Below are 10,914 nucleotides of genomic sequence, written 5' to 3' on the forward strand. Positions count from 1 at the left end.
AGCAGGAATATTCCAGTAAAATAATCCTAAAGAAACAGGAAAAAATAGTTTTCTTGCAATTGACAGTTACTTTATTTGCATTTGAAAGGCAAACAAATTATTATGTGTAAAACTCGAGTGCCTAACCTATTTATCTAGTTTGTTTTACAATGATTTTCAAACGTTAGAAAATTAAAAAGCATGCCCAAACAAGTGGGAAAAAGATGGAGGAAGGGAAGAAGATAAATCTTGTTTTGAGGGAAAGGAAGAGAGGATCTCTTCCAGTATTTAATAATGTAGTGAACATCTTGTTGTTAAAATGATAAATTCTGAGTAATTTATACAGAACACACTAAAAATACAGATTTGAGTCAGCTTGATCAAAATAAACCTCAGACATAGCATTTGCTTTTTCCTTTTATGGGCAGATTCTAGACCTTTGGAGCACATGCTTTATTACAGCCAAACTCTTTGAAGCATGAACAAAATGATGAGTTTATTTAAAATAGGGCCTCAGTCCAACGAACCACTTGACTTGTGTCAGGAAGGACAAACCACCACCTCAGAGAACTATATCACCAGTTAAGTCTGTCCTCCTAAACTAACTGTGCCATGAACTTCTGACTTTCTCCAGTCAAGTTTCAGGGTTGTTGCATCTCTGTGGCACAAGGAAAGTTAAGGGAGGTAGGGGGAGAAGAAGAGGAGGTGCTGACTTCATATTCAATTGGACACAGATAAGGCTATTACTAAACAAGGAATGCCTAACATCCTAAGTTCCCGTTAACCAGTTGAAGCCTGCAGAAGTAACAATCATATAATAAAGTACTGCCTTTGAAGAGAAAGGAGGCCTGGGGCTGAGGTCTGGAACAAATTCCTAGCCTGACAGGGACTTTTTAGGAACCTGGACAAGCAGCTGCACTGCCCGCATGTCAGATTCCCACCCACAGGATGCTTTTTTTTTTTTCCCCCTGCCAGATTTCCTCTCTTCTACCTCAACTGTAGTGCTTCGGGTCAGGCCCAAGCTTCCCTAACAGCAAAGTGCACAATGAGACCTTGATCTTGGTTAGGACTGCTAGGGAATACAAGAAGTAAAAAAATAATGACGTCAGCATTTTGGTGCAGGATATGGAGCTGCTTCACAGAACTGCAGCTACAAAGCAGCATAGAGAGCTGTACTGAAAACTGTGAAGAGGATAATGTGGAATGGAAGTAGAAATTACTAGGGTAGAGAAATACTAAATGTATTTTCACTTTTTCAGGTTCAAATCTGAAACTTGGCGGCCTATAAAAGGAGTTGCCAGGCAAATCTATGCTGAGGACCGATGTGCAAGCAAGCCCAATCCTTTTGGGAAGCATCTGCACTACAGGGTGAGTGCTGTATACTCTGTCTGCATACGCCTACTAGCTCTAACACATTCTAGATGTGCCAGACTTGTTGCACATGCACTGTACAATTCCTTCTCTGTACAAGCAGGAAATCCAACCTATTCTGAGCATGAAGGACTTACACTCATGCAGCACACCTACGTAAGATCTGATGTTTCCTGTCAGAGCCAGAGTCACTGAGTTTGTACTGCACAGCCAGCCCATCATTGTGCAGTGAACATATCTGACATTTCTGCATGTCTGTAAATCTTGTTAGAACTTCTGGAAGAAGGCTGCACCCTTTACAGCAGGCTTATCCCTGAAATTTTGTGAGATATTATTGTACCTATCCAATACCAATCAAAAACTCTTTGCAAAACTTGGAGAGATGGCCTACTCCTGTAAACTGGAAATGCACTTCCTACTGAAAAATATTTCTCAGCTGAGATCTTGGAACAGTATTCTGTTTTTTGGAGAGCTGCCAAACATATATTGCATACAAAATCAACATCCAAAACCATGCGAGGTCCACAGCTGCTAAGATGCTGAAATGCACTTGATCATTAATCCTGTCACACCCAGCCCAAAAATCAACTACTCTGACCTCTTCCACTACCATCCAAAATGGACAGCTTGGCCTCTGAAAAAAACTGTCAGATGAAAAATCATAGTATCAGTTAGCATGACAGATCCTGAAATATTTAGGCAGTCAGCATTTAAGAAAACTGAAGTTTAAGCAAAAACCCGACTTTAATATTGTAATTATTGGATTGAGGATCTGAACAAGAATTACTTACACAGCTAATCCCAGAAAGGTGAAATTAGGCGCATGTTTAAGTTAATTCTAAAAAGGTTAAATGTTACAAAACTAATTTGTATTTTGTTCAAGTTGTTAAATACAGGATTTGTTCACAGGTATCAGGGCAAAACATGCTATGTTTCTATCAACAGTTCTGTTCTACTACCCCTAGTAGTTTTAACATCTACCCATTTCACTCTCAACAAGAACAGATTTGAAAATATGCCTGTGTTCTAATAAGCTTCAGTGAAGCTTGGTTTTATAAATACGAGAACAAGTATGCAGGATTGCAGCTAGTGAAGTCATAGAAGCAGATGATCTATGGTGTGGATGTGCCACAAGGTTTTCTTTGCCAATATGTGCATTAAAATCTTGGACTTGAATTACTTTATAGAATTACTAAATCTTGGGACAGAGCTATAAAACTTGTCTTTACTGGCTAGCTGAGCACCATCACTAGGTGAACAGCCAACAACTAAGGAAAAGCACTGAATTATTCAAGTCAGGTAATGTTTTCTTTCACTGATTTAAATCCCAAACCGGTTCTTACCCATATATGAGAACTAGCTTCCTTATATAATTTTCCTCTAGGAAAGATAAAGTCTCTTCTGTTTTATGATTAACTCAAGAAGAGTTCAACAGTCAGCCTGTAGACAGTCTTATGTGGGCAAACGTATACAGTCATGTTCTACTTCATTAAGAAAGTTGAAGCAAATTACTTGTTTTTACATCGTGTGTGGCATTGCTTTGGGGATAACGCAGGGAACATTTCTTTGCTCCTCTTCTGGTTTTTTATTTTTATTTTTAAATTTTAATCCCCCAAACATATAAGCTATATTACCTGATAAAAAATAGGCTGATATTTCTATTCTTGTGCATTATAGAAGAAGAATCAAATAAGTGAGTTAAAAATAACATCTTGGTTCATCCACTTCTCAACACACCTGCTGTTCTCCATTTCAGTTGCAAACTCTTCCAGGTCAAAACTGCAATCATTACTAGAGAAACCAGAATGATGAAGACATTGAGCTCCCAGTTTCTAATGCAGCCTTACCAAGTTACTGTCAATCAGTGACTGTAATTTAAAAAAAAGGCATACAATGCTGAAGAAATATTAAGAACAATTATCTTGTGTCCAATTGGAACGTTAGACCTCTAGACAGAAGGGTTCATTCCTTGCTGCCTGCCAACATTTTAGTAAATGACACTGGCCCTTTAACAGATGGGATACATGCTTCTTAGCTTGCCAGGATCCTAATAAAAGACACTGGCTTCTTTAAAATGAAGGACACATACCTCTCAAATTGCCAGTATCCAAATTGGGAGTCAGCAGTTTAAAATAAAGGCACTCATCAATCTGGCAAAATCAAGGACACGGCACAGAAATTTTAAAACAAATGGTACAAAGTTTCTCTTGACATTACTTAACTTAGATGAACCAAATACTTAAACACTGGCTAAGCATATCCAGTAGCAGCACTGTAGCAACTGGATACCTAACTAGCTTTTAAAATGGTAAATATTAGCAGCAGACTTCAAGGGCTGTGGTTTGGATTTACTTCTTTTCCCCATCAAACCCATTAGCTACCACTTAGACGGCTGACCACGCATGGCATGACTTGAATGAAAGCAGGGTGTCTTTTCCCTGGGCACTGACCAGCACCACAAAAGGCTGGCCCATGTGGAAAAACCCTGCCTGCCCAAAAGGAACTATATCTGCTTCCATTCCATCTCCCAGGAGCAGAATGCTCCAGTGAAGGAAAAGAGACCTCTGAAAGCTTTCACCATGCCCTGACAACCCATATTACTACAACTCAGAAAGTTTTACAGCAACTGCAGACACCTTTTGAGAGCCAGCAAATATGAGCTCTTTAAATTTTCTGATAGCAGCCATCAGAGGGAAACAGACCTTCTTCAGCACATCATGAAGTACCTCTGGATGAGTTGGGGAAGGGGAGAGAGGAGTTCGCTGAGCCTTGTCAGCACTTACAAACCGTCCCCAGTTCCTGAAGGGCAGACATGGGGGAAAGCAGAAACGAAACATTCTCTTTGCCTGAAAGGATAACAAAGTTGCTAAGATTGGGCACGAAAAAGGAGTACTTTATGAAGAAGACAGAAAATTGGGCTTATTCACAGCAGTGGTGCTTTTTGTTTCAGTCTCAGAGCCCTATCTCAGAAATACTCACAGCTAGCACACACTCAGCTTCTTGTCTTGCTCGTCTCACCCACCACACTGCTTGCAGACCCCTGCCTCTTCAGACTGATTTTAACCATTTGAACCTTTCTTCCTGGCATCTCTTGACATACTCAGCATTTGTTGAATAGATATTTCTGCAACATGTGGCTAACCAGCAAACACTGAGCAGAAAAGAATGTACTTAAGTACAAAACCTACTATTTGATGGCACAGCCAGCTGAAGCTGAAGAGGTCTGAAGTGCTAGAAAACACAGCACAGGCTGTCAGGAGAGAAGGGAGAAGGTTCTTGCTTTAGAGAAATAGAGAAAAAAATTATCGATGTCAGCTGGCCTTGGGAATGGGCAGAGGTGAAACAGGTTTTGAAGGAACTGATCTCCACCAGCTTAGCAAAAGTCGGGATCTGAATAGCAGCTGCGACAGGGCAGTGCACAGAAACTGCAGGAGAAAAAAAAGCTCCTGTCACACAGCAGCCCTGACTTAGCCAGGAGATGGGCCTAAAGCTCTGCATTGCCTGGACCTGATTGCTAGCAGGATGGGACTGGTCTGGGACATCTCCAGCCAGGCTGGTTGGTTGGCCTTTCAAGCAATCCCTTGTTTTGAAGTTTTTCATCTGATGAACAAAGACGCTGCCACCATTTACTCACCTTTCACGTTCATCTTTCATTTTCTCCAGCTCCTCCTCTTTAAGTGTGCCTTGCTTTGGATTCCCCTTCTGATCTGTTTTCCCACTTTTATCTTCTTTTTTCTTTCCAAATCTGTTTGAGATACCAAGGAAAGAGTCAGGAGGAAATAATTACTAGAAAAAAACTAGTATTTATCTATCATAAACCAGAGAAATTTTAGGCAATCAAAACACTGTGAGTTATCTTAATCACTCATAAATTTCCCACATTGCAAAATTACCAGTATTAAATGTGCCATATGCAATTGCAAGGACTGGTTACAAATTGATTTGGACCCTGGACTTCTAAAAGCTGTTGCTTGACGCAAAGTTGAAAAGCCCCACCAAACCTGAAATGCAAGGCACCGCAGGGCTGGACTATTAGTACAGCACATTTTAAAGTGGCTGAATGTTCTTCTTTACCACAGGACAGCTCTTTGAAAGTAATTTGCAGTGGCTGTGGTGTCAGCACCCAGGCTGGACCACGTGTTCTGCTCTTATCAGTAACTATTATCTCTCATTCATGTCTGGCCTTAATTTAAGGATTTGTTCTTTGTTCAAATGAGGATGCAATCAAAAAGAATAAAATCTTGCTATATTCTGAGAGTACAAAACTCAACATTTCATAAGAGCTTTTCTAAAAAGTATTTCTGGGTTTTTCTTTCTGCCTAGTAATATACTGTCATGTAATATTTATGCTGTGAGAGTCCTCCAGAGACCCCCATCAGTTCGGGGGTCCCACTGTTCTATATACTGTACAAATATGCATAACATAAGTCTGCTTTACGCAGCCTACAAAAGGTGACTGAACTGGGGAGCTACATTTCATTTCTGATGGAGCTAGACAGAATACTGGGGTCAAGTATGTCAAATATGCTCATGAATTATGGCTCAAAAAGTACAAAAATCTCCCCTCCTCTTCCCCAATTTGAAATGCTCAGTTCCGCAGGTAAATGATCAATCTATGTTTTCCCATGAAAATTGATGTGTCCTTGGCATGCATGACAACAATGTAAAGAAAAGTAATGATTTCTTTGTTAAATATACCATATTGCAAACTAATTACTCTGACTCAAAACTGCAAACTCTTCTGTGAAAGTCTGTAGCATTGCCTCAGTGATCTTTCTTTTACCCTTTTTATTTTTCATGTCAGCCCAAACTGCCTCAAGTGGAATAGCTGAACTACTGTGCATATACTTAAGCTGTAAATCATTGACTTTAGGTTTCTCCTCTGACCAAAGCAGAAATCTTGCAAATACTCTGTCAGGCTCATAAGTTAATGATACAATTTTTTTGTGAATTTAATCAATAATTCTGAGCTTGTGGTCAAATGAAGTTCTTAGGGACTTCGTGGCAAGTCTTCCAGACAATAAGAACTTGGTTAGAAAGGGAATGATGGGCATGAGAGACAGACACGTAGCATGTGGTGCTAATGAGAAGGGCAAATACTACAGGTAATAACATAAGATGCTTTGTCGTGGCTCTGCCATGGACTGTGTTGGGGAGTAGGAAGAGACGTATCTCAGTGCACGGTTTTTTCTTCCTCTTTCTTGCGTGTGGCAATAGAGATAGATGGTGCCTTACATTCTTTGAGGGATCCTTTGATCAAAACATGCATACACACACACCTCATCTACAAACAGTCTTCAATTCTTTTTTTTATGGTCCCTACTTGTTTCAGTGCTTCCAAAAAGACAGAAGATACTCTCCACGCTTTTGCTTTTCCTAAGTAGAGAGCAGCACACTGATTCCACTGCTGTTTTCTGAGTTCTAGCAGTCCCAGGAGACTGTGGAGCCACAAACCCCGTCAGAGGATGGTGGTGGCAGCGATGGCAGCAGACAGGGAACACAGTAGAGAAACAGAGGTTGCGCATACAGAGTGAGAACATACAAAGTGAGAAGGGCTCACAGATACGAGATGACCCAGGTGAAAAAGAAAAGCTAGATGAAACTCTGCATATATTGCTCTCTACAGAGATTTCAGGCAGCTAAACAATAAATCACCTGGGGATGAGCATCAGCAGGTTGCACCTGAAACACCCCTGCTTTTGAATGCTTGCACATGCTGGGAAGGTCTCACGGCAGCTTCCTCAAGAGACAGGTTCTATTAGCACTTGCATCTTGGTCATAATCCAACTCGGGTACTCTGTTTATATTCCAGCTGCCTGCTTTTCTCCCACAGTTTCAATTATGGGTTTGTGGAGTCTCATATTTGACTGTAGTATGTATTGATTTTGAAAACATTATTCTTGGGCATTTTGTATTGCTGCAGGGAGTTGAAGTTGGATACGTTGCATACTCGAGAGAAATGTAAAAAAAAAAAAAATCTTTAACATACGTCCCTTTCAAATCTAGGTATTATTTCTTGCTTACTGGGGAAAGACATTTTAAATAAAATAAAGTGATGATTTTGATTGTAATAACTGCCAACATGACAACTCTCAGCAAAAATAGTGCTGTTTGCTGGCAGAGCTGCTCTTGCCATAAAACTGGCAAGTTCCAGTGTAATTATAAATTGGGAATAGTGAGTTGGTCTTGATGAAAACAACTTTTGTTTTTTTGCTATTTCTGGCTTCAGATGGGATTTGTGCAGGCTTACAATTTTTGCCTGTTACACTAAGTATACAGCATATAGCTCAAGGCTAGGGAAATGTTTAAATTTTTGGCCTCTTTTGCACATTGCTATACCATAAAAATCCATTCTCTTTTATTATTACTGTAATATGTTTTTCAGCTCAACAAAAATCTTGCACAAACATTAAAAAATAAAAGCAGCAAAAATTTAACACTGTTAAGAAAAGCAATATAGAATAGGCAGTAGTAAACCACAGAAACCCCAGTATCATCTCTGCCTGAATTTATACAGCCTGTCCTAAAATTTATGGTCTGCTCACTGATGCATTCTAATTGCCATGGGCTTCTGATGATAAAGTTAACTTGCACCCATTGTAATTTTGCATAGATTTGTGCACTACAGGCTTAATGGTTCTCTACTGCTTACAGGAACAACAACAACAAAAAAGAAGTAAGAGTACTTGCTGCCCAACTGCATTTGATAATGTTCTCATTGATATCAGTGTGAGGCCCTTCACTGATTTTAAACATGGACAGGATAAAATCAATTCTCAAAATTATACCATGGAATTAAATCAAATCTATATTAAAATGCTATGAAAACTGAATGGCTTTAGGATTTGAAGTTTCCAATTCTCCAGGCAACAAATAATTGGATTATGGTAAAAACTGCCTTCCATATTAATACTACTGTCAGAAGAATAAAAACATTAATGAAAAAATGTGTGGTGCACAAATTTTTAAAAGGTCTGTTTTGCTATACTCTGCACAGCAAAATTCTCTTCAACTTAATGTCTGATGGAGTTGTTACTCTGAAAACCTTGTGTAGCAAATGCAGCAATATAACTAGAAGACCTGAAAACAAATGGATCATCTGTATCCTCTGATTCTATAGCCATCTATAATCAATTTATGTCAAGTGACAGCACTTGTAATCATAACGACAGTAAGGAAATAAATCCGCATCTTCCCAGGTTGAGTGACTGCCCCAGTTCTCTGATTATCCACTGTAAATGCCTGGGAAGTACTGTTAAAGAAGTTAAAGCCCTAATAACCTTAGTATACTTTTCAGCTGAGAAAATTAATATTCTGACTACTCAGAGCATAGTCCTCCTGTAAACAAAAGCATAACGGGATTTTCTTTATGTGATCAGACCTCCAAGTGCTTCATCCTTTTGGGAAAAGCCCATATTGCAACAGCTGAAAACATGCTGTGCAAGAGTGAGGAACCAGCCTATTTCTATTAATTTCAAAGGGTGCCCTGCAAGTAACTAAAATTTTTCTCCTTAGAAGCATTAAATGAATGAAGTCTCTGAATACCAAATGTGTTGTCGTCTTGCAGTATTTATTACCATTCTATTGGCTATAACATTAAACCACGTATGCTTCTTCTCAAGGCTTCCAAGAGGTAAAAATTAAAACAATCCTTCTATAGGCCTGCTCTGTTATACTTGGGATAAATGTCTTATATGCAAGACCTAAAGCTGTGGTCATGGCAACACTTCATTTCCGTGTGGACCCATGAGCTTCCAGATCTCAAATGTGTTGATATTTGCTTCAAGGATTAAAAAGCAGGCAGGTCTATAAAGTCCCAGACTTCTACGCAGGAGAAACATCTGGTGGGTGGAACCCTAAGCAGCTTGCTGGCTAAATTCAGCAATTTGGATTTCTTAGTTAATTCAGTTGCCCTAGATCAGTAGGTGTCACTGCAGCTAACAGGGTATATATAATGGAACTGCAAACATCTGCGGGGAAATAATTCAAGAGGGCCCATGACACCGTCAAGCAAGATACAAAGCCTAACAATGTCATAAAATCTTGACATCTCCAGAAATGATCTGTGAAAAAACAGAATGATTTGTAAAGTACATATAACAAAAGCTCTGGCTCCCAGTCATTTCACAGCAAATGGGGAAAAATGCCAAGATTATTAAAGCAGCTCCCTTATGAAAGACTAGAAATAGCCCTTAAAATTAAATTTAAATGTGAGTAAGAATGAATGAGTGAGCAAGAAAGATAAAGATACTAATAAGGTATGATTTTCAGGTCCACACAGGGACTATAAAAAGCTTATTAACTGCCACTACTGCCGTGTGTTTTAAGTTATTTTATCACTCAGCTTTACAGCAGAAGAAATACTCTAGAAGCAGCGCTGTGCTTTGATTAATCACTTTCATACATACACTTTTACAGAGTATTAAACATTGCTGTAAAGATCCTTAGTAAGTCAGACTTGTTGGTGATTACAGGGCAGGCTCATTTTACATTTATGTTAATGGCAGCATTAATGAAATACATCTTTTACATTTTTAGTGGCTCTTTAAATACCTAAAAGGTTTGTTATTAAATGTTTACTTCTTGGGCAGAAGTATGCCATTCAGTATTGCACCAGTGGGACCAAGAGCTTTGCAACAGCTGAAAATACTACAGAAGGGAGAGAACATGTTTTGACATTTTGAGAACAGAGCACACCCGACAAGGGCTGGGCAACACTGTTCAGGTCTTCACCAATATCCAAGAAGATGAAAGTACCTCCATGACATGAGCTAAACTTCTGGTTAAAGGGCAGGTCTGCGCGGGGGCCTGTGAGCCAGGAGGGGTGAGCATCTCTTTTCCTTGCCCCACTGCCAGCCCCCTGCTCCCAGCGAGTGGATCCCATTCCCTCTGAGGAGGATGTAGCCCCATGGACATCTAGATGCCCCAGTGTACGAGACCTATTACAGTAAGACCTCCTCATGACAAAGCCTTGCCCAGGAGCGGGTTTTGACCCAGCCTCCCTGCTTTGGCAGGGTGAGAGAAAAGCCCTGATAAGAGGATGAACACAGGAGAGGGCCGTTTCAGCCCCTTCTGCTCCTTGCTCTTGTGAGGGTAGTGCCTCCAACTCTGGGGAAAGGGAGAGGAAGGGGTGAAACGGGAACACCACAGCTGGGCGGTGCCGTGTACACCATCAGTTCTGCTTGGTAAGGTGGTGCGGTTTGCTTGCAGGAAAAAGTTACGGAGTGAGCCTGGTGCCTCCCTGCTCTCCCACCTGCTGGGACTCACGCCCAGGGCAGCACCAAGCGAGAGGCAGGCAGCAAGAGCAGCAGCTTTCTGTAGCAAACAATGGGGCAGCTTAGGCAATCAAAAATAGCTCCCATGAAAAGGGAAAAATGACCTAAACTCTGCTTTATTATATCAAAGGAGGCACACAACAATTTGTTAAAATGTCCTGTGCTACAATTATTATTTGTATTTTGCAAATGTAGCTATCATTCGTCAATGTGGGTATCCTCATATTGAGCCCTCTTCAAATTATTTTGAGATAATCCACACGATTCTAATGCTGTGATCAGAGTTAGA

At 40.2% G+C, this 10,914-nt stretch overlaps 1 protein-coding gene across 1 annotated transcript in view; it reads right to left on the minus strand.

The window, feature by feature from the left end:
• Nucleotides 1–10,914, minus strand: part of PARD3B (par-3 family cell polarity regulator beta) — a 397,127-nt gene that overhangs the window by 91,939 nt on the left and 294,274 nt on the right. The window contains exon 19 of the mRNA XM_035893042.1: nt 4,985–5,095. Within this exon, the coding sequence (XP_035748935.1) occupies nt 4,985–5,095 (111 nt within the window). The remainder of the gene's footprint in view (nt 1–4,984; nt 5,096–10,914) is intronic.

The sequence above is a fragment of the Egretta garzetta genome, unplaced genomic scaffold, assembly GCF_000687185.1.
Source record: "Egretta garzetta isolate BGI_Z169 unplaced genomic scaffold, ASM68718v1 scaffold474, whole genome shotgun sequence".
Classification (NCBI taxonomy): domain Eukaryota; kingdom Metazoa; phylum Chordata; class Aves; order Pelecaniformes; family Ardeidae; genus Egretta; species Egretta garzetta.